The sequence below is a fragment of the Elgaria multicarinata genome, chromosome 5 (genome assembly GCF_023053635.1).
Source record: "Elgaria multicarinata webbii isolate HBS135686 ecotype San Diego chromosome 5, rElgMul1.1.pri, whole genome shotgun sequence".
NCBI lineage: Eukaryota > Metazoa > Chordata > Lepidosauria > Squamata > Anguidae > Elgaria > Elgaria multicarinata.
The window spans coordinates 59901080-59924370 of record NC_086175.1 but is presented as its reverse complement, the minus strand read 5'-3'; the positions used below and the strand labels follow the sequence as shown (position 1 = coordinate 59924370).

The following is a 23291-nucleotide window of genomic DNA, read 5'->3' as shown; positions in this document are numbered from 1 at the left end:
ACTATTTCACATAGCCTGCTAACTTACCTAATTAAGAATCTTAAGCTAGATAATAATTATTCATATACATGTTCTGTCAGGCTATGTTTGCACCAGGTCCACAGCAAACTATATATGGAGAACAGTTTCATTTGTTTCCTATAACCATTTTATTCAAGTGAAAAAGTATGAAGATTTTTTTTTTTAAGTTTAGTCTTCCCCGATATCTTCAGTTCGTAGTGATCTGGCCCAGTCATAGAGCTGTACTGCCTCCTTCTCCCAGTCTTCAACTGAAAGTAGACTTTGGTTGCTTGGGCTTTCATTGAATAAAACCATAGTTTCTGCATAACCACTTAAAAATGGCTCCTGAACAACAAAGTATAAATTATTCCAAAAAGAAATTACAACAGCAGAGTTATCTTAGGCTCATACTCCCCACCCCAGAAATTACTTGGATAGTATTCAATGTTAGTCCTATTTAGAGTAGGCCCATTGCAATGGGATTTCAGTTAGTCATGACTAATGTTCCATTCCTTTCAATGGGTCTACTACTCTACATAGGACTAACATTGGATCACGCGTGGTGTGTGTTAAGAGAGTATTGATGCAAATCCAGCAGTCTAAATCAAGCATGCAATTGTATTTGATTAACAAAGCTGTGCACTTTTCAATGAACTCTTTAAAATTTTTTGCAGCAGTATGATTCAGTAGATGAATAGCAATCTGGAATATGACTTGAATTCCTATGTTAGGTCTGCTGTGGAATTCATAATTTCAATCTCTCAACTATGAAGTGTATATATGGCTGGACTGCACTAATGCTTCATTGTTGCCACATTCCCTGAAGATGGAAGGGCCAATTATCACTTTCCCCAAGCAACCTAATCAAATAAATGGTCCAGAATATAAATAACTACCGTATTTCTTCGATTGTAAGACGCCATCGATTCTAAGGTGCACACTAATTTCAGTACCACTAACAGAAAAAAAAAATTATGAGAAAAAATAAATTTCTTAAAATATCTTTTATGAGTAGAATTTCTTAGAAATGTCTTAGAAATATCTTAGAAAGAGCTGGGTTTTGGTGCCACTGGGCTGGGAGGGGCTTAGGGGTAAGCAAAAAACCAGGCGCTTACCCTCCCAGCTCCTCTTTGCTCGCATGGCTCGTGGCTGCTGCAGGAACTTCCTCTTTTGGAGGCCTGCCTGCGCGAGGAGGAGAGAGACGACTGGAACTGCCGCGTGAGAGCAGCTTCGGTGGAGCAGCACTTCTTTAGCCTCTGGGCACAGGTTTTTCCGCGGGCGTGAGGAGTTCCAGGCTGGACGCGCGCTTCCCAGCGTGGCGGCTGGGGGGGGACCCGGTGCTTGGGGGGGGTGAGCCTCCTGACTCTTGGAGCCGCGTGTCTTCCCGGCACGGCTGACGAGGGCCGGAGCTGCACGGGGCGTGCTGTAGGCCCCAATCAGCCTGCAAACAAGGCCAGTGCCAGGCTTTTTTGCGCCCTAGGCAAGGTGAGTTGCTTTCACCCCCCCACCCCACCGTATCCCCACCCCCACCCCAGGTAGGCGGAGACAGGTTACCTGTCCCTCGCTCAAAGTCCTCCTGGCTTCGCAGGACGCTGCAGTGGGGTGGGCAGGCAGCTCCAATTCCGTCCGTTCGCCGCCCCACCCCCAGCGTCCTGGCTTGTCTTTGGCTGGGAGCCCCCAGCCAAAGCCAAACTGGGAAGCTGGGAGAGAGCGATCAGACGGCTCCATGTTCTGACGTCCGGCACGTGCCCCCGCCCCCCAGTGTCCTGGGTTGGCTTCAGCTGCTGGGTGGGTGCCCAGCTGAAGCCAAGCCAGGGACGCTGGGGGGCGGGGTGGAAGGCTTCGGAACGGCGCGCCCGGAAGCTGCCCTCACTCGGCCAGAGTGGCTCTGGGAGCGGGAGGGCGACTTCTGGGTGTGCCGTTTGGCGCCCCCTTACCTTGGAGCTCTAGGCGGCCGCCTAACTGGCCTCTATGGAAGTGCCGGCCCTGCCTGCAAAGCAATCTTAAAAAGCCCTGCTTGCTCAGTTTCTAAAAGCAATAAAGCTAGAGAGAATGGATGTTTCAGACCCTTTTTTAATAGGATAGAGTCTTTTTGCATCTACCATATTGCTTCAATTCTAAGACACCATCGATTCTAAGACGCACTCCATTTTTAGAGCTGTTTATTTAGGGAAATAGTGTGTCTTAGAATCGAAGAAATACGGTACTTAAATTAACACACACTATTGGAAAGAAGGCAGAAAACAAGTGTCCATTGCTTTCCCTATGTACAGTTCTGAACATGCGCAGCGATGGCTGGGCTGGCAGGGGAAGGGAATATCTCCATAGAAGTACTTCTCACCACTGTTGCCAGCCTCAGCCATGTGCACTGCAAGGGACTTCGTCATTACTATGTGTAAAAGGTTCTACACACACTTGTACTCACTGTGAAAGTAGCCTGTAACACAGGATCCTAGAGAATGCTAGGCAACTAAGTACATTGAGGCATGCCTTGCCCAACATACTCCCAGCTGATGGGACAGTGAGGAGGATATTTCAATAGACCTGAACATGGGAAACTGCTTTATTCCAAGTTAGGCTATTGGTCCATTTAGCTCAGTACTGTCCACAGTGACAGGCAGTGGCTCTTGGAGTTTCAGGTCAGAGTCTTTCCACCTCTGCTCAAGATACCAGGCTCCTTTGGTATGCAAAGGATATGCCAAGGGTAAGGCAACGTTGTCCCCTCCAGATGCTTTGCACTATAACTCCCATCACCCGCAGCTAGCATGGCAAATGGTCAGGTATTAAGGAAGACGTAATCTAAAGTATCTGGAGAGGTATGGCATTGCATGGGGTGTGTTCAGGATTCAAACCTAGGCCCTCTTGCACCCAAAGCAAGAATTATGCTCCCCTCACTGGCCTTTTATGTGATCCTTGCTGCCCCCGACTACTGAATTTGCTGCTTTGACTGTAGCAGCACAAAAAAAGCCCAGTGATTTTGATATAAAACAAAGTGTGCAGAGAGCATGTGACTCCTGGAACTCTTCAGGGAGCATGATTTTGTTTTAACAAGCCGTGCACTCCCCCATACACCTTGTTTTACAGGAAAATCGGGCAGGGAGGACTGGTGGCATGGAAAGAGTCAGGTGTGGTTTCTGGAGGGCAGGGGCAGGAATTGGCCTGCAGAGGCTGCTCACCCCTCCTCTAGACCAGCAAGCCTCATCCAGATTCCCTCTAGGGATTCATTATCTATGACCCTGTTCAGACAACAGTCTAAGCCATGGTGGTTAAGCATTTTGAGCTAAACATTATGGCTTAGTGTGCCATGTGAATCATTCCTAACCATGGTGGCTACTTAACCACTGTTTAAACATGCTCACTAATCATTTGGTTAGGCAAAAGGCCTAACCATGGCTTAACGTGTCTAATAGGCCCTATGCAGAGTTGCTTGAGCAGAAGGAGATAGGTTGTACTCACTTTTGGAGGGTTGTCTATTCATTTGCTACAGGAACAGACTTTACCATTAAAAATGTAATATGTGAGCACACAACACTCTGGGATAGGACACTTTTGAGGTGTGCATGCATTAGTTATCTTTCTAGCTGGGGGATCCTGCAGAAACAGAAACGGTCCCCCACAATGGGCGTTCTGCTACCAGGTTTTGTTGCAAAATCTATCTCATTACAAGGGCACTCACTTCTTCACAAACTGTTCTTATGATATCCATGTTTTGCAATTTAGACAGAAATAGATATGCTCAAACATCAGGTTGGAATACTCTCAATTGGCAGATGTATTTGAGAGGACTATAGCCTACCTCTTGAGGTCTGGCAAATGAGAGTCCTTATTCACAAATAATTCTTGTACTACATTTTGAATATATGGACTACACACATGCAAGAGCTGGGACAAGAAAGAAAGGTTGTACCCTATTTCTTGGATTCTAAGACACACTTTTCCCCCCATATAAACATCTCTAAAAATGGGGTGTGTCTTTGAATCACGGGTGTTTCTTAGGGGTTTTTTTTTCTGTTGGTGGTACTGAAATTAGTGTGCGTCTTACAATCGAAGAAATATGGTACATTGTGTTTAGCTGTTTTCTTCACTGTTCTGGTTTGGTCTATCTATATAAAAACTATGTGATTCCTACTCTAATGTCTGAAAGATCTTCGTGTGCTCCAACAACAAAATTTACAGCTTTTAAAGAAGTGTATTTCAATAAAGCTCTTTAAAAGAGACAGGTAGAATCCTATCTGATGAGATTTATTGGCTCTTATCTGCAAACAATATTTTTGTTCTAACTGTACATGCTTACCACTCCTCCTTTCTCAATCCTATATGCCTTCCTCATTTTTGCAATTTTCTGTCGAGCTTGGTAAGAACGACGTTCAGAAGGTCTGTACACTGATTTTTGGTCTAGTTTTGATAGAGTGGCAGCTGTGGAACATGGTGATGGAGATCTAGAAGAAAACCAATGTTTTGAACATTTTATTTTACAAAAACTTACAGAAGCCAAAAACCAGTTTCAGATGTCACAATAACCCATAATAATGTAGCTTATTTAACTATTGTTGGTTATCGCGTTGTCTGGTAGGAATTTTTTAACTTACGATGGCTTATTTAGCCAAATTAACACACTCTGATAAGACACCGTCTGCAGTTGTTATTTAATCCATTGTGGATTATTGTATCATCGCGTGATCACCATGGGTTATTTTTGGCGCGTACAGAGTTGTGTGGCAGGAGTGGCTCAGATTGCTGCTGCTCTGCTCTCCTCCGCCCAGGCTTCGGAAACATGTTAAAGCCACTAAGCCAGCAGTGTCCATGGGGGTGTGTGCAATAGGGGACAGAAGCATCTATGCCAGCAAAGTTTGCGGATTGGGTGGGGAGAATGCAAAATTCCACTTCAGCTTTAAAGTGCTACAGTGCTTTAGCAAGATAGCTGGCAGCAATGTCTATGGGGGTGAGAGAGAGGAAATCCTCTATTCCAATGTCTCACTAAAATGCTATGGCGGTTTCATGATACTGAGAGCAAGGGGGCTATACTAGAATTGGCTACGGGGGGGGGGGAATGCACACGTGAAACCTTTGTGGGGGTGTCATTAGCCTCCTGACTAGGGGAGGCTGTGCATGAAGTTTTGTCCTGATCCTGCAAACTTCCAGTGCTCTAAAGCCACACACACCCATTGTCGGGAAGTGCTGAATTAAGCCCCTGTACTTTAACTTGCCTGATGTTGTCAATGGGTGAAACACCGTCCCTGCTTGGGCAGAAGGATTGCAGCAAGATAGGAGGTTGGGGGATTTTTTTATTTATTATTACATTTCCATACGGCCCAATAGCCAAAGCTCTCTGGGCGGTTCACAAAAATGAAAACCATAATAAAACAACCAACAGTCTAAAAACACAAATACAAAACACAGTATAAAAAGTACAATCAGGATAAAACCACACAGCAGAAATTGATATAAGATTAGAATACAGAATTAGAAGAATAAAATTTAAATTTAAGTTAAAATTAAGTGTTAAAATACGGAGAGAATAAAAAGGTCTTCAGCTGGCGACGAAAAGAGTACAGTCGCCAGGTGAACCTTTCTGGGGAGCTCATTCCACAACTGGAGTGCCACAGTGGAGAAAGCCCTCCTCCTAGTAGCCACCTGCCTCTCTTCCTTTGCCAGGGGCTCACGGAGAAGGGCTCCTGTGGATGATCTTAAGGTCCAGGCAGGTACATATGGGAGGAGGCGTTCCTTCAAATAACCTGGCCCCAAACCGTTTAGGGCTTTAAATGTTAATACCAGCACTTTGAATCGGGCCCAGACCTGGACTGGCAGCCAATGAAGTTGTAAAAGGATTGGCGTAACGTGGTCTCAGATTAGGCACAGTAGCTTAATAAATTATTGACAGTAGCGTAATAGCCCGCTCACGTGGCAGAGCATTGTGGGTTATTTAGAAAACAAGCTACTGTGAGTAGCTTATTAAGCCACCATGGTTTAAAGTGCCATCAGAACGTGGCCAAAGGTTAGCAGTTTTCACATAAAATTGAGGACAACCCTGCTTTGATTTCTGTCTTGCAGCTGCAATTTCATCATATGTCAAAATCTTGATGTTCTGATGAACAGACTGAAATTTAATGTGAAACCTATTGCCTCAAGAAGTATTATGCCTGTACTGTGAAAGACAGGCTGCTGATATATCCTCTCTTCTGAATAGTGAGGAAGCATAATAGAGATCTACATGATTGCTTCCTCTCTCACTGCCTTTTGATGAGAAGACACTAGGTGAATGTTTAGGGGTTGTTCTCAACACACACACAGATTCTCCATTGACTTCAATTGGAGTTTTAAACTTCCATCACCTCTTTAAGGCAGGGGTGGGGTACCTCTTTCAACTCAAGGGGGCATGTTCATATGGGACTGGGACTCTGGGGGTGCGGGGCAGGATTTAACCCTGGGCCTGATGTTCTCACTCCTGCTTTAAGGTGTAATGCCGTGCTGTTGCAGGGATAGGCACAAGCCCTCAGTGAGCATAGTGTTCCTCCTAAATTCTGCATCTCCTTTACCATGTTCCCAACTCTGTCCTGTTTCCTCTTCACATTGCTGGTGTTTTGCCAGTGGTGGTATCATGTCAATGCAAGGGTGACCTATACCCTGGCACAAACATTTTCTACCAACTTTGCACTCTTTCTGCTGGTGCAGGTGGGCTTAGAAGTGATCTTATCCTAGGAAGTGATCCTATCCCACAAAGCAGGCTGATAACCTAAAGAAAGGACTGCTCTGTTAAACTTTTTAAGCAAGAGTGCCACTTCAGAGCCTAACCAAAAGAATACCCACACTATGATTCTTGCATATTTGCTGTCAGGCTTAAATGAATATATTTTTCACTAACATGGTGAAACATGAGAAACAACAAAACCAAATCAATGTGAAAATACATTTCTATCATACCATAAAAGTAAGGAAGCTATCACAAATGTCTACAGCAATTAAACAATAATTTTCAAGAAATAAAAAATGGGAATTGAAACACTTAGCATTCCATGGGACTATTTTAAATAAACAGTTGGTAGAGTGATACTAAACATAGTAAGACATTGTTTAGATCATCATAATAGATCAATTCAGAGCTGTACATGGATAGCTCAAGTTAGAGTAATCATGGATATCAATATCCAGAAAGGGTGAATATCTGCCTTCATATAAACACATTCCATTCCTTACTGATCACAGTATATTACCTTCAGGCCAGCTTAAGGCCCATTACTTCTGTAGAATTCTGTATTGAAGCCTGAGTCTAATTCAGTGTGACTGATTTTATCTTTCGTTATCTAGAAAAGGCTTCAAAAGTAGTTATGTAACCTCTTACTTAAATAACCACCTGTGATGGTTTTGTCTGTGTTTTGTATTGCTGCAAATGAGCCATTTGGAGGTTCTTCTATTCCTCCTGTGTATCTTACAATCTGAACACAAACAGGAACTACCAGATGTATTGGTAGAAGAAATAGCACAGGGTTAAGCACTCAAGAGGGTCCCAGGTTGGTCCCTAACTACACCCTGAAGTGAAAGCGCAGGAAGAGCTGACCCTTCCCCACCCCCATAATGAAACAATGCAGTTTGATGGACAACAAATGATCTCAATCTTGCAACAATTGGCCCCAATAACTGTCTTTTTTGCCAAGCTTGCTATAATCCCATCCAGCCATACCCACCAACCTCTGTACATTTGGCTTCTTGCCTGATGGTGCTGGTTATTTTTCCAGCAGAATATGACAACAATTTCTCTTCACTCTATTTTGTGCAGCTGCCTGCTTTTGTCATGCCAGTATTAGCTGAGGGCAGGGGGGTGGACAAGAGGCCTGTTGGCTGTTCGGGCCAGGCCCACCATCTTTACTGGTACTGCAGTGGCAGGACTGTGGACAAAGTGCAGACTTTCTAAACTGCTAGGTTTAGATCATGGGTAGGCAACTTGTGGCCCTCTAGATGTTTTGACCTACAACTCCCATCATCCCTCACCATTACCTATGCTGGCTAGGGTGGATGGGAGTTGTAGGCCAAAATGTCTGGAGGGCCACAAGTTTTCCACCTCTGCTTGCTCCCATTTCATATCTCATCATGAAAGCAGTTGAGGTGAATACAGTGACAAAACAGAGGTACTGACTAATTAACAAAAGATAAGAACAGAGATAACTGAAACAGTCATGGCTTTTATTGAGCAGCATTGGTTGTGGAATCCACTGAAGATGGATTCCTAGGTATATGACAGGCGATTGCCCGCTCCGAAAGGTGGTTGCTGCTTCAACAACTTTGTGGATGGCAACTGTCTGGCTTTCAGCCTTCCCCCATATGGCATAAGATGCAAGACTGCAGCTGCTACAATTATGAGTGTCCAATTAAAAAGCAGTGCTATTTGGTGGCCAAAAGAAAATGAAAATTGTAATGTTACAGCCTTCTTTTTGTTGTTGTTACCGTCAAAAATATTTAAAAATACAAGGGAAGAAGGAATAGACATTCCAAAGCACATACACAAACAAGAATGACAACAACTGATATGCTTTTACCTGATATGACAAACAGCCAAGACTTGAGCACGACACATTTCTTCATTCTGTGGTATTAGCAGCAGAAATGGCAATTCTGCCCTAAGCCTGGCAGACATCTTCCTAGACTCTGCATAGTCCATGATGTCATACAGTATCGTTGCTCTGGGAAAGTTTTCCAAAGACAGTTTTCTCCAGTAGTTATGCCTACCACCAAAGTGTGATGGAATCTCATCGATGTAACTGACATACTAGAGAGTCAGAAAAGAACAATATTTATGAAAACTTACTTATCTTAGAATTCTTGGGTACACTTTGTAAGCTGCCTCCTTTTCTGCAAGTATTTAATCAGCCTCAGAAGATGAATCGAAGGCTGCAATCCTATGTACACTTACCTAGGAATAAACTCTGATTGAACACAGTGAAACTTACTGCTGAGTAAACATGCACAGGCTTGAAATGTAAATGGTTGCTAGTAAAATTATTATTTCTGTAGAATCTGTTCACTGGATTGATGCATTTAGCTGCATTCCAAAAAAAAACAAAAAACATATTTGTAACGGATGTCAGGGTCCACCTGACAGCCCTGCAAGGTAGGCTCTTGGACTAAACATCCTGAACTCCCAGACAACCCACCTCCCTAGCCTTGTCCACAATCGGGACAAGCCAGATGTTCAGGGAATAACAGACACGCATTTAGGGACCAAAGCAAATTTATTGCAATCGCTAAAACTAACATGTAAAACCTTGGTCAGTAAAGGCCTCTTAAAAAGGGAAAGGGAAATGAGGGAAAGGGAGTGAGGTAGGAAGGTGAGGAAAAGCTCTAACACTTCGCCATTACCCCAATAAACAGTCAAACGTCCCCACATCCAGCCGAAATGACAGCTGGCCTTCCCCAAGATACCCACACACTTTAAAACATAAAAACCCTCTCTAACTCCAAGTAACCCCCTCCTGGTTGCCTTGGACCTGATCTCCCCCACTTGACATACGCACGCACCACCAAGGAAGATGGAAGGTCTTCTTCATGGGGCTTTTTATCTCTTCTTTGGACCCCGAGCCCCATGACTCTTGTTAACCAACCGGTGCCCTTCCCGGGCTTCTGTCAACCCCTCCCCACAGGGGCAAGACCCACCTTCTTTTCCCACAGCTGAACCAAGTTAGCTTCTCAACCACCCTCATAGCCTCCAGGTGCTATGGTGGGAGTTACACAGGCTCTAGGCAGAAATGACCTTGGGGGCAGCCACCAGCTCCCTCCCTCCCACCCGAGCCTGGCACAACAGATTTGAAACACAATAGAGCAGACTTCAAAATCACCTAGCAACAACTCAGAGGTTTGTACCCCTGTCCTTCACAATATTAATTTGCCATACAATCACAAAGTATGTCGGAATATGCTAAAGTCCTGTTCTTATGTATGTTGTATTTAAGCTTGCTTTGGGTCGGTTCAGTTGTTTGTTTTTTATTATCCAATCCCATAAGGGGTGAGAGTGGGGAACATCTTAGCACAGCTTACTTTCACGTAGTCTTTTATTGTAGCAACATCCATCTCATCTGTTATTCCATATTTCTTATTCTGAACTTCGTCCTGCAGCATCTGTTTATAATACTTCCGATATCCCATTAATTTGCAGGCATCAATAGCTGCCTATTAAACATGGGAAAATATAGAACAAAAATAGCCTCAGCCTCACTGTAAGTCCAGTCCAAAATTACCATTCTGAAATCCTCATGCTTTTTCAATACATTACATTTTTACAGTCTGACTAAATGAAAAAGTGCATCCAATTTAGTATCTGAAAATCTTATAAGAGTTTGAAGAAATGTTCTCTAAGGCCTCATCTACACCAAGCAGGATATTGCACTGTGAAAATGGTATGAAAGTGGTATATAAAAGGCAGGAGCCAAATCAAGCAGGATTTTGCACTATGAAAGTGGTATGAAAGTGGTATATGTCTGTGTCAATGGGCCCCAACAGTTGTCAGTGCACTTCAATATTGCTATAAAGCAGTAGTTTGGCTCCTGCCTTTTATATACCGCTTTCATAGTGCTATATCCTGCTTGGTGTAGATTAGGCCTAAGGCACAGTACAGATGCTTAGTGGGAAGTGATGGAAGACTGGACGCATCCTCTCATCAGTCGCAAACCTAATGTAGCATGTGACACAAGCTCTCTACTGAGAGGCCAATATTCCAGAAGTCTGATTCATGCAATCTTCTCTTCTATACCATTTCTGCAGGGGAAGAATCATGTGAATAAGTTCTCCACACAAAGTGCTTGCATCCTATGATACTTTTGATTATTTTTATAAGATTTTATTGTAAGCTGTCTTGATAATGTATTTGAAGGGCAGGGTATACATCTAACTAACAAATAAGTACAAATAACATTTAATGAGTGGTAGATGCAAGGAATGGGGGCACATGCCTAACTCTCACCATCAATAATTTCCCAGGAGGCATGTGAAGCAGGTATAAGGTCTGGATGGAGAAAAACATATTGTACACTAACTCTCTGTAACATCTTGAATCTAGCCCAATAACATTAAGAACACAAAGGAATCTAAAGATCTGCTTTCTGGATTGAAACTAAACAATTCATTTATTAGGCTGCACTTCAGGAACAGCTTTCTTCTCAGAGCTACTTCATATATGACCACGTTTCTATATGGCTAATGCTACTAAGTAGGAAATCCATCTCCTCCTGAGCAGCTATCCTTTTGATTCCTCCACCTTTTAAAATTAATTTAAAAACTATTTGAGGATGTGTGATGGCTACTAAAAGGAACATTGCAGGTACTACATAAAACTATTATTCTACAGCTTTCCATTTCAGCAGTTCTTACCTACAATCTCTGAACCATTTCCGCCCAATACTCCAAAGAATTATTTATTGAGAGATAGTTTAAAAAGCAATTATCAGTTTGCTGGGGGAAATATAAAGATGAAAACTTTCAGAAAAGACTATTATGAATGTGGGAAGAGAAAATAAAACTCCCAAGATCATACCCACTGTACACAAATCTATGGTGCGACCACACTTGGAATACTGTTTACAATTTTGGTCACTGCACCTAAGAAGGATATTGTAGAATTGGCAAAAGTGCAGAAAAGGACAACTAAAATAATTAAGGGGGTGGTGCAACTCCCCTATGAGAAAAGGTTACATCAACTGAGATTTTTTAGCTTAGAAAAATGGTGAGTAAGGGGGGAACATGATAGAAGTATACACAATTATGCATGATGTGGAGAAAGTGGATAGGGAGACATTTTTCTCCCACTCTTATAATACTAGAACCCAGGGTCTACACATGAAGCTGATTGGTAGGAGATTCAGGACAGATAAAAGGAAGTACTTCTTAACACAGTGCATAGTTAAACTATGGAATTCACTTCCACAAGATGTAGTGATGGCCATCAACTCAGATGACTTTAAAAGGGGATTGGACAAATTCATGGAGGCTAAGGCTATCAATGGCTATTAGTTCTAATTGCTATATGCTACCTCAAGTATCAGAGGCAGGAAGGAAGGAGGCTGGGGAGCACATAGGAACCTGCTTAACACAGTTTCCCTGGTCTCATCCCCTCCCTCCAGAAACGGCCCCCCTTTCCCTCCATCTCCATGCTCCATTTCTGCGTGTAGCTGGTGTGGAGGAAATCACACCAGCCCTAGCCCCAATCTTGGATCCCAGAAACCAAACAATCCTATATCCCCCAGACACTGTCTCCTATGCATGTTTGGAGAGAGAAAAGTCCTACAACTCCTGTTTTCTGTCTAAACATGCATAGGATTGCACATTTAACTAATTGTTTTAATTGCAAGGATCAAGTTGCTATGATAGTTTACAACTGAGTTACATCTGGATGTTTATTAGTAGTATTTGCAAAATCACCATCAAGAAGAAATTGTTTCTTAAAAAACAAAACAAATGGGAGAAGTATTTTACTAAACTCTCACACCTAATATCCACCGACCAAAAATGAGACAAAAAGAGGAACAAATCTAATTTACTAGGAGTCTTGATGAAGCTGAGATTGCATACTCAGAAGTCCACTTACAAAAAACAAAACAAAAAACCACCTCTGAGCAGTGGCAGTAAAACATATGCAGGTAGTTGGTAGGGCAATGATTAGTGAAGTACGATATGTGGATCACTTGCTTCAGCAAGATAGGCAGTGGCTGAAGTAAGTGCTGCTGTCCATTTCTCCACAAGGTCCTATGTTATGCAAGTCTGTTATACACTGGTGCCAATCTAACTAACATTAGTAACTACTACCTATTGCAAACACCAGGACTTAAATAATTCATGAATAACTAATTTTAATTATTATTATTAATTTATTTATTAATTTATTAAAACAGAGATTCAAGGCTGCATATTAAGGAAAGTCTTGGAATAAAGATGTTTTTAGGAGGCGCTGAAAGGAATACAAGTTTGGATCCTGCCTGACCTCCAGAGGCAGGGAATTCTAATAACTTAATAACTTCTAATGACTTAGTCAGGACTAACTTTTGCTGGATTAGAGCTTCTGCATATACAGTTGGTTTTAAAGAAGTATAACGGAAAAAAAGACATCCTGGCTTATTACTAGGTAACTAAAATGTTGATTCATTGATAATAAGTAACAATTTACTACAAGTAAGATGCTTGTAATAAATTACAGAACATCAAAAATAAGACGAAATAGAAAACGATCAAGTAGGTCACCTCACTTGTTGATGTTATTACTTTTTTCCCACTAATGTACTTGCTCTTTTGTGATCTTGACTTGCAATATATCTTGAACACCACAAAAGGGGGAAATTCAGACCCAGCAAATCTGAAAGGAAAAACCCCAGAAGTTAATTACCTATTATTATGGAAAAGCTTATTTTTCATGCTTTATCATGGAAGTTGCTGTTTTCAACCCCCAACTGTGGGTTCTGGTGTCGTAAAACCTGGCCGGCAGGGGTTATGCAAAGATTAAACAACCCTAGAATAGGCCATGTTTAATCCTTGCATAACCCTCACTGGCCAGATTTGCACAACACAACAACCCATAGTTGGGGTGGTGGTGTGAATACTCAGTATGTCACCCATAGGTTGTTTAACCCTTGCATTACTCCGCCAACTGGATTGCATGATATGACAACCCAAAGTCGGGATTGATTATTCAGGATTATTCATTATTCAGGATGGTGACTGTGGGCACCACAGCTTGTTGTGGCTTAAATAAGGCATAACGTGTCATGCAAACCCAGTCATACTCAACCTAGAGTGAGGGTTGTTGCGTTGCCTGAACCCAGCTGTAGTCTCTATGACTTCAGACAATAAGCTGGTGATAATATGTCTAAATGCTCCCTATGTTAAAAACAAAACAAAAACAACTTCCTGTATATTGAAAACGAGTTCATCAAGGAGAAAGGTTCTAATCTATCCCCATCCATATTATAATTAGTAATAAAACCATGATGCCTTCTCTTCCATACATACAGGAAGAGGGTTGTTTATATGGCAGCAGCATTCAGACATACTATTTTATTTATTTATTTATTTAATTTATATACCGCCCCATAGCCGAAGCTCTCTATTGCCCACATGCTGTCTGTGAGCTTCCTGAGTATGCAACTGACAACTTTTAATACCTCTTGAACTCAGCTGGACTTCTCTGCAAACATATCTGATGGGACTACAAGAATCAAACTGTAAATATTAGAGAAGTTCCCTAGGAAAAAGGAGCTCTAGAAGGCAATCCTATCTGGATGCCGCCTGTTACACGGAACTCTCCACTGCTGCTAAGATTCCTATGCCCTGCCAGGCTGCTGCTGGCACGGCAGGAGGAACAACAGAGGTAATTTTTGCCTCTCTTTTCTTCTTTTGCTCCTCGTCCCCCACCCCCACACTAGATGGGCTTTTGAGACCATCTGGAGGACTTGTACATGTGGCTGGAGAGGCTTCCCCCCCTCCCTGGGTACACTGCCTTTGACCTCTTCCCATCTTTGACTGAGGTCAGAACACTGACCTTGGAAGAGGAACCACAGTGCAGCACTCTGAGGTGGCTTGGAGGAGAGGCGGGGTGAAGATCCAAGCGGGGACTTTCACATCCAAGGTCAAGTTCTGTCTATGGTCTTGTAGGTGAAAATCCCCAATATCCTATCACTCCTCAGACAATGTCTAGGGGCCACAGGATTGTGCCCATAGCTGACTTCTACCAATGGGCACACGTTACACAGGCAAAACATGCACCTTATTTTACAGTCATATGCATAGTGCAGTTGCAACAATTATCAATAAAATATGGGGGGAAATCCTCTTGAAAACTAAAAGGGCAAGAGACAAAAAATACAGAAAGGGGAAACATATATCCTTTTGAATTAACTAATGAATACATGTTTTACAATTACAAAAAATAAATAAACCTAAAATTGGGCTTCTAAATCTACACTCACACCCAAACATACTTTGGAATACGTGGCTGAATACTATAGGTTTTGTAGGCCCAGTAATAAACAGCCCTCAGTGTTTAAGGGAGCATTCCTGTCAATTGTGCTCTTGACAATCAGAAGCTTCTGAACTTGGAGGCTTCTCATCATCCAATACAATCCCTGTCCTCCTGCCCTGCATATTTTGCTACACAGGCGTTTTAGCCCATCTAGCTAGGGCACTTTGGAGGGGTAGGGAAGAAGGCTGGCAGAGGCTCAGGATAACTCATATCCTGGTCTCTCCAGTCTCCTCTCCTCCCCACCCAGATAAACATCTCCTTTCTGACCTCGGAGGGCAGCAGGCAATTTTCTGACCTCGGAGGACAGCAGGCATAGTTTTTCCACACCAGCTGCACTGTCTCCGATCCTCAGTATCCTGTGGCCCCTCAAACAATGTCTAGGGCCATAGGATTACTCATCGTAAGTAAAAATAAGCTATTTCAGGCCTGGTTCCCATTGCCATTTTTTTCCACAGTAAACTCTCACTATGGGATTTGAAATCCTTGCAATTCTTTTGAAGTTATTATTTTTATAAAGTCACTGTCACATGATAAAACACCGCAGAAAATTTAATTTATCAGTGGGAATGATCTGTCCTCAGTTATTCTTCTGTGGGAGACTGGATTCAACCCATCAGTGTAAGTATTTCAACATTTAATACTTGAGGGCAAAGATGGTCTTAAATAAATGAATAAACCTAATGAAAGTCATCTTGTTTACCAAACCAATGCACATAATGCACTAATTTTACCTGAATCGGACTTTACACTGAACAGTAGGGTCTTTAAGAAGTTCAGCCTCCAAAGGACTCACTCTTTTCAAAATGTCATAGCTAATGCAGTGCTCCTGAAAGAAATATGTTTTTCACTCAGTGAATTTGCAACACATTTTGCTTTTATAATCATCATATGTACTAATAGCAAAATCCGATACTGTTATGATTCCTATGTAGCCCAAATGAAGCTACTGAGAAGAGGGAGATAAGCAGGATACTCAGGGGAACCCCAAAGCTTGAAGTAGTTACATAATCTTGTGGGGGTAATCTAAGGGGGCAATAGGCCCTCCCCAAATCAATGAGGACTGAATATACTTAGTGGCCACAATGCTGTGAGTGTCTAAGAAATACTTTTGTAAGCCGCCGTGAGAGCCTTTTTGGGCTGAATGGCGGCATAAAAAATCCTTAAATAAATAAATAAATAAATAAGCAGGTATGGGCAACTTGAGACATTGGCTAGGGATAATGGGAGTTGTAGGCCTTAACATCTGGAGGACTGCAAGTTGCTCACCTATGTGGGAGGGAGAATGGGAAGGAAAAGAACGCACAGCTGACTGGCTGGAACAATGAAGATACAGGACTCTCTCGTATATTCACATTTTTCACTCTGAAAAATAACAGTTGCTCTTCAGCAACTAGTTTTAACTAGAAAACTGAGGGTAGCTCACATGCATAGTCCTAGTTTTCATCTATTTGGGGGATATGCGTGAATGTGTGTGCTGTTACAAACAAACCAAAGAAAGTTTCTCCTTGCATAACTCAGAGAATACCCTAGCATAACAGAACTTGTTTCCCCCTGTTTTCACACCCAATGCATCCATACACAGGGGACCCCTTTTGAAACTAGGGTGAATAAGAAGTGATTGAAAAATTAAACCCGAGAACTATATCTAGTCAGACATCACCAAGGACAAGTACATACCGCTGCACAAATTGTGTGTTTCAGAAGTTTAAACAGTCTTAACTTTAAGTGACGCCACCACATCTTCTGAATAGTTCTAGCTGCATGTTCTTCTTGAGCTCTGGTGGAAAAAGTATAAGTCACCAGATGTGTAAGCACTGTGAGGAGTTCAAGCTTAAAATGACTGGGAAATGATTTGAACAGAAACATAAAAATGCCAGAGATTAGTGTAATAGTGAGAGCACAGGATTAGCATCATTTTCACAACAAGTTGGGCACATCTACATTGTGGGGCTGTGCAAAAGCCTCATATGAGGCATGAATTTGAACTGAATATCCTTGTTTCAAAGATATTCAGACTATCTCCAAATCGAGTTGACTCAGATTCAAAGAAATTGGGCTGGTCCCAAGGCTTTCAGTCTACTTCAACTGATGTCTTTTATCTCAATTTGATGCATTTTAACCTCCACCAAGTTCTCCATAAATGGAATATTCCAGATTTGGGGAAGGAAGAGAAGAGGGTATATTTTGTGACTGACAGGTCTAACTTTCAATCAGGGAATGACTTCACAAAAGTTTTCCAATCATGGTGCTTTTGGGAAGGATATTGAAGGCACATACCAGCAGCTCTTTCAGGGATTTCCCTGCTCTTTGCTAGTTTTCTGCATACTATGATGAGCAGTAGCAGCAGTACTTAAATAGGTTGTGGAATTGCTGCTTATGTGACCTCCTTTATTCCATCTGTTACTTCATTACTTAGTCCAGACCAGTCCCTTGCATCCTAACTTTTTAGAATTTACTCTTCCTGTTGCTTGCGTCTGTCTTGAGTCTAATCTGTGTTGTTAGTTATTAGGCAAGTCTCTTCCCTTCACTCCATTTCCCCACCCCATTTCTGTCCTAGTAGCATTTGATTCAATAACTTTGGTGTTATTAATGCATTTCAGTCTTCTTATACATTAATGTCACCATCCACAAAACTTTGGTTTTCTCTTTGATTCTTCTCTCTCCTTCCCTCCCTCCACAACCCTCCCCACTCCCAGTTTCTGACTGTCACCAAATCTGGTTGCTTCTTCCCTTACAAAATTAGAAAAATACAGCTCTTGGGGGCCCACCCAACACATGAATTGGTCCTTACACTGTAACTAAGCTAAAGTATGTGTAAAGGAAATAATCACATACTCTTTCCATGCTTAGCCATGCCTCCATTTCCCCCTTCCCCAGTCATTTCCTTGTGTCCATTTTAGATTTTTAAACCCCTTGGGTTTACAAGTGACAACAGGGATATTCACCTCAGATTAATGCTTCATATGAAACGTTTACATGGCCCGCAACACAAACGTGTCCAGCTTGTTGCTAACATGTTCCCAACTCTGTACTAACTCTTGCAATCTACTAAATAATCTCGGCATTTTTTGTTCCTGTTCAAATCATGCAGGGTTGTTTAAATAAATATAAGCCTGTGTCTGCTGGTATCTGTCTGATTCTGGATCTGCCTGTGGTCTTCTGCTGTGCGTGTTGTGTGATTATAACACACACACACATACAGAGTGTTATTGGAGAGCAGAGGTTAAAATCCCAAGAAGGTGCCAACCCACACGGCCAGTGCCTCCTGCCCTGCCCGTGCCAATTCGCAAAATAATTCGAAAGCAGGAGCGCAAGTGCCCACCCCGCCGCCTCCGGCTCACACAGCCAGGCCCCCGGAACAGCGGACACTTTTACCTCCGCCTTTCTTTGTCACCGTCATGTTCGCCGTCGCCGAGTATCGCCAAGCGAAGGCTGCTCCTCATCGCGGCTGACCTCGGCGCAAAGACACCCCCCCCCCCCTTTTCCACAGTGGCTGCACTCGAGCGACTTTCAGCGGTTGCCTAGAAACGGGGACGCACTACTGGGACCGGAAGCCAGCTCTGGTACCGCCCACTTTTTTTAAAAAAAATATATGATAGCGTAACGCGCGCTCAGCGTGTGCCATTCCGGTCTCCGTTCGTGACGCATGGCTTTACGCGTCATCGCCGCTGCGCCGTACTGGAGGAGCGGCGCCGTCCCCGCTATGTTCAAGGTGAGAAAGTTTCACGGGTCGTTCTGGGAAGGGAGCGGATGATAGAATTGCGTCGGCTCCCTTTGACGCGCGCTGCCTTTGCCGTTGTCAGGGAGCGCGCGAGTTCTGAGCTCCTTCGTGGGCCCGCGTGGCGTTCGGGTGGAGGCCGCGTTCTGATTTCTCGCTGTTGCTATGGTGACATGCTGGCCGGCTTTTCGACTGGGGTGAAAGTGGGAGGACGCGGGAGGGGGGGTGGCGGGGGAGAGAGACACGCGCCAATATTTCCAGCCTTCCTCGTGGGGTGTAACAGGAGGAAGGAGGGGAGAGCGCGGGATAGGATATGATATGAAGCCATCAGTTTTCTAAAAAGAGAAAAACAGTGGAGTCTTGTGACACTTAAAAGACTTAACAAATCAAGTAGTGAAGCGAAAATAGTCGCGCTAGTCCGTGAGAAAAACAACTACTCCAAAGTTCACATTTTGGCAACATCTATATTAGAAGCCAAAACGTCGCAGTTCAGTGAACAAGCATTTGAGTTGCCCAGAACTGTTCATTGGGTTAGATGGGAGCGCCCCCCCCCCCAAAGTAGAAAAACTAGACCAAATGTTTTTTTAGACCCAATGCCAAGGTGGCGATTGCAGACTGCACGATTTAGGTCTTGCGGATATCAAATTACACCTGGAATTCTGGGACCACAAACAATGGCTGACCATCATTTTTAAAAACATAAAGAGTCTGACTACTGCTCAGATCTCTCTGAAACACACAGGTCCCTGCCTGGGCAGAGAGCAGAAGTAAAGAGAAATGTGACAATCCTTGTATTAGTAATACTGGCGATTAATTTTGCATATAGGAATCCACCACCACCACACTGAGCCCTTTCTTAGTGTTGACCTTGAGAGCCAATATAGTCCTGGATTTGATCTAATTTCAGTCTGTTTGTAAAGTAGCTTCTGTTAAAAAGGAGCTAATAATAATTTGGCTCTAATGGAGCTATTGGATGTACATAGGACTAAATAATAAATAACGATCAATATCAGTGTTCATCCTCCAATAAGGTTAGACCTTTTTATAGCTCAGTGCTATGCATGTTCACTGACAAAGAAGTCCTGTTGAGTTCAGTGGTTCTTATTCCCCAGCATGTGTGCATTAAGGGTGTTAACAGATGGTGTACTCCTAGCACTAACCATCAAAAGGCACTGTGCTTCTATTCAGTCTTTTCTTCCTTAATATATATATATTTTTCTGGTAAAAAAAACATGGGAAAAGAGGTGGGAAAACCTAGGACAGCTACAAATGGAAGGTGGCGATGTCTCACCCCCATAAAATTATGTGAGTGAGGCAATATCTGAGTGGTGAACAAAACAGTACAATATAATACAATACAAATAAGACAACAGTAAAAACAGTCTTAAACATGGCCCCTAAACTATCCTGGACCTAAGCTATGTAGGGCACAATCTGATGCATATTTATACAGAAAAAGTCCTACAACTCAGCCTGCCTGAGCCAGCATAGCTAGCTAGGGAATGCTGGGAGTTGTGGGGTTTTCTTCCGTCTAACCATGCACAGGATTGTGGCCTTAAGGCTTTAAAGGTCATCACTAATACTTCGAATTCCTCCTGGAAATATTTGTTAGTTGTCTGGTGTTGTACCTTTTCCCTTTCTACAGGGGGTGCTATAGGATCAAGCTTTGTAAAGTAGAAAGGTGCTTTGTATAGTAATTACCAATGTAATCCTGAAAGGAATTTCTTGATTTAATTTTCTACTTACCAATATTTGATGTCATTCAGATTTCTAACCAATTAATTTGTGAAAGAGAACTCATGTACTTTTAACTGTTATATTGGGTGACCTGGTATCAAGCCCTATCTTGGATATTTACTTTCTGAATAATGTTGGGTATGTACATGATGCATATTTTTTAAAAAATATTTTATAAACGTTGTGGGGAGAACTACAAAGGAGATTTATTCCTCGTACTAATGTAAACAATAAGGAAATAATATCAAATGTATCATTTGAGAGATTAATACAAATTGATCTCTTCCGTTTAAATATACATTTGGTTTTCATGAGCCTGAATGTAATATGGAAGTTTATACATTATAGCCATATCCCAAATCCTGTAGAACTAATCTGAGAGTGGTGCCACTTCCTTTTTATAAATACATAACAATGGATATTTTAGCTGCTTTTAATAAGTTCGTGAGCATCTCAACATAATGTATCCTTATTTGTAAAATGGGAGTGTTGAGGGCCTACTTCATAATTATTAAGTATCTTGTAAAATGCAATGAAGTTAAAAGCTTAAAGGCACAATCATACTATGCATTTGATGGTGCTATATAAATAAATAATAATAATAATTCTGGGAGTTACAGCCAATTTTTCTGTCTAAACATGCATATGATTGCACCCTAAATTAAACTATATAGACCACTTTGAATACTGAATACTTGCAGACCTAAGTAATGCTCTACTCTTAGTTGCTTGAAATGTTTACAACAGGTTGCTGAAAGAAGAAGAACTTGGTTCATTAGAAATTTTAGATTCACATATCATTAAATTATTATTATTGTTATTGCCATCCATGTGATCATGTTTAGAGTAGCATAAGAAAAGAACAGTTTTTATAGCAGGAAACTTATTTATTATGTCTTCCAACTTTTAAAGGGTTTTTTTTTTAGTGTAAGCAGCTCCAGGAGGTTTTGAATTAGGAGTGGGATATAAATGCTGTAAATAATTAGTAAATAATTTTAAAATGTAATGCATATAAAAATAAAATCATCCATTTTAAGGTGTAACCAAACATAGTTACATTTACAATTCATTATTCCAATGAATTAATCATAAAACCATATGTAATATTTATTTTCATGGCATATAATGGCTCATAAATGAATCTGCATTATTGATTCTTTAAGCCCGTTAATTACATAATGTTTCCATCTTCCAAAAAAATCAGAAATTCTTTCTAATCTTTTCTGCTTCCAGAGGTTATAGTCACAGAATATCCAGCTTACTGAGTCCTAGCTTGTTCAAAGAATATGTTAACAATAGTGGAAGAATTCCAGGAGTTAATATTTGCCTGAACTTGACCCATATATTATATATTGCATTGAATTTAGCACTTGAATAATCTATTTGGCTTTTTTCTGTTTTCAAATCCTTTCTTTTAATGGAATTGGTACTCCTTGCCTCTGTGATACATCAGGTAATGTTGATCATGTGTTTCCTATAATTATTAAAAACTTTCTTGCTTTTATAGTGATGTATTGTTTTATAATTTGTTGTAAATTGCTTTGGGTTTTTAAAATGGTAATCGGGATATAAGTACTCTAAAATATATACTATCTAGTGTATGTTTTGATGATTATACCATTGAAATAAGTCCAGGTGTTTTTGGCTAACATGGTTCTTGATAATAACAGCCAAAATTTAGCACTGCTAGACCATCATCCCTATTTTTTTTTCTGGGTAGTGTTAAACTGTTGGCCTAATTATTGTGCACAGTTGTGGGCGTGGGAGAGGCAAAGGAATTATTAGATGTTACATATATTTTAAACGTATTACTCAAGCAGGGAGACAATTTAAGGGGAACACTTTCAACACAATACTATGCATGCTTACTCAGGAAAATGTGGTTAGGATTGCAACCTTAATGAAGTAGTAATTGAATGAGCACAAGTTACAGAAATGTAAGGAAAATGCTAAATTGATACCTGTTACTACCTCTGACCTGGCTGCCATTATTACCAGTGCTTTTTTGATATAAATATATCTACAGCAGCATTAGGTGTGCTTTGTGCTTAATAACAGAACACAGATCACTTGGAAAAACAAGTGATCCATTCTAGATCACTTGTTTTTCCAAGTTGAAAGAGGCATCAGTTGCTAAGAGCATTGGACTATTCATATTTTGTAGAAGTGCCTTTTCAATCAGAATTAGCAGTCACAAGAAAATGATTTAACTATGGACATGCTATGAAAAGTGATGGATGCAATATCATGTGTCCGTATCCTAAATATTTTTATCTTAAGAATTTCTAACGTGCTGGAATGCAAGGACTGGAAACTAAACCTTGCATTTGTCCTACAATACAAACTTAGACATGTTTACTCAGAAGTAAGTTCCACCAAATTCATTGTGGCTTAATCCCAATTAAGAGAGCATAGGATTGCAGCCTTAGAAAATTTGATGTTTGGAATTTCAGGAATTCTACTTCTGTCTGTGGGTTTTCAGGCTTTAAGAAAAGAAGCATACTTTATCTGGTGATGTAGCAGTTCCAGATCTGTATTGTTCTGAATTGGAGTGACTTAAAAACCCTTGGGTTTTTTAATGCAGACTGTTTTGTAGTCTATATATATTCAGACATTGTTTGAATGTGCATCCTCTACCCATTCTGCCTCATCCCAGGTTAAATAATTTTAACTGACATGTTGGTGTTTTGCTTTTACAACTTTCCCTCAAAGAAGTTAGTTTCTCTTTGTCTTCAGGAGGTTAATATGTCCCCCCCCCCTTGATTCAGTAAGCTATTTATTAAAATGTCTCGGTTTATAACAGTAAACTACAAAAATGATGTGCAGTTTCATTTCTGGTGGCAG

At 41.5% G+C, this 23291-nt stretch overlaps 2 protein-coding genes across 2 annotated transcripts in view; one reads left to right on the top strand and one right to left on the bottom strand.

Annotated features, from left to right (window-relative positions):
- Window positions 1-189: 189 nt before the first annotated feature.
- On the bottom strand, window positions 190-18435 carry C5HXorf58 (chromosome 5 CXorf58 homolog). Its single transcript, XM_063126491.1, has 8 exons — window positions 18368-18435; window positions 16670-16769; window positions 15724-15818; window positions 13219-13330; window positions 10027-10158; window positions 8532-8761; window positions 4295-4439; window positions 190-345 (listed from the first exon to the last, which is right to left on the bottom strand). Exons 1-8 carry the CDS (start codon window positions 18433-18435, stop codon window positions 190-192), a joined length of 1038 nt encoding a protein of 345 aa, XP_062982561.1.
- Window positions 18436-18624: 189 nt separating this feature from the next.
- Window positions 18625-23291, top strand: part of APOO (apolipoprotein O) — a 36597-nt gene continuing 31930 nt past the window's right edge. The window contains exon 1 of the mRNA XM_063126480.1: window positions 18625-18704. Coding sequence (XP_062982550.1) covers window positions 18639-18704 — 66 coding nt within the window. The 5' untranslated portion in view covers window positions 18625-18638. The remainder of the gene's footprint in view (window positions 18705-23291) is intronic.

Coding starts and splice junctions, on each gene's coding strand:
- C5HXorf58 (XM_063126491.1), bottom strand. CDS start 18,435: ATGAGGAGCAGCCTTCGCTTGGCGATACTCGGCGACGGCGAACATGAC. Junction 16,770..18,367: donor GGTGACAAAGAAAGGCGGAG/GTAAAAGTGTCC, acceptor TTTTTCCACCAG/AGCTCAAGAAGAACATGCAG. Junction 15,819..16,669: donor AACACACAATTTGTGCAGCG/GTATGTACTTGT, acceptor TATTTCTTTCAG/GAGCACTGCATTAGCTATGA.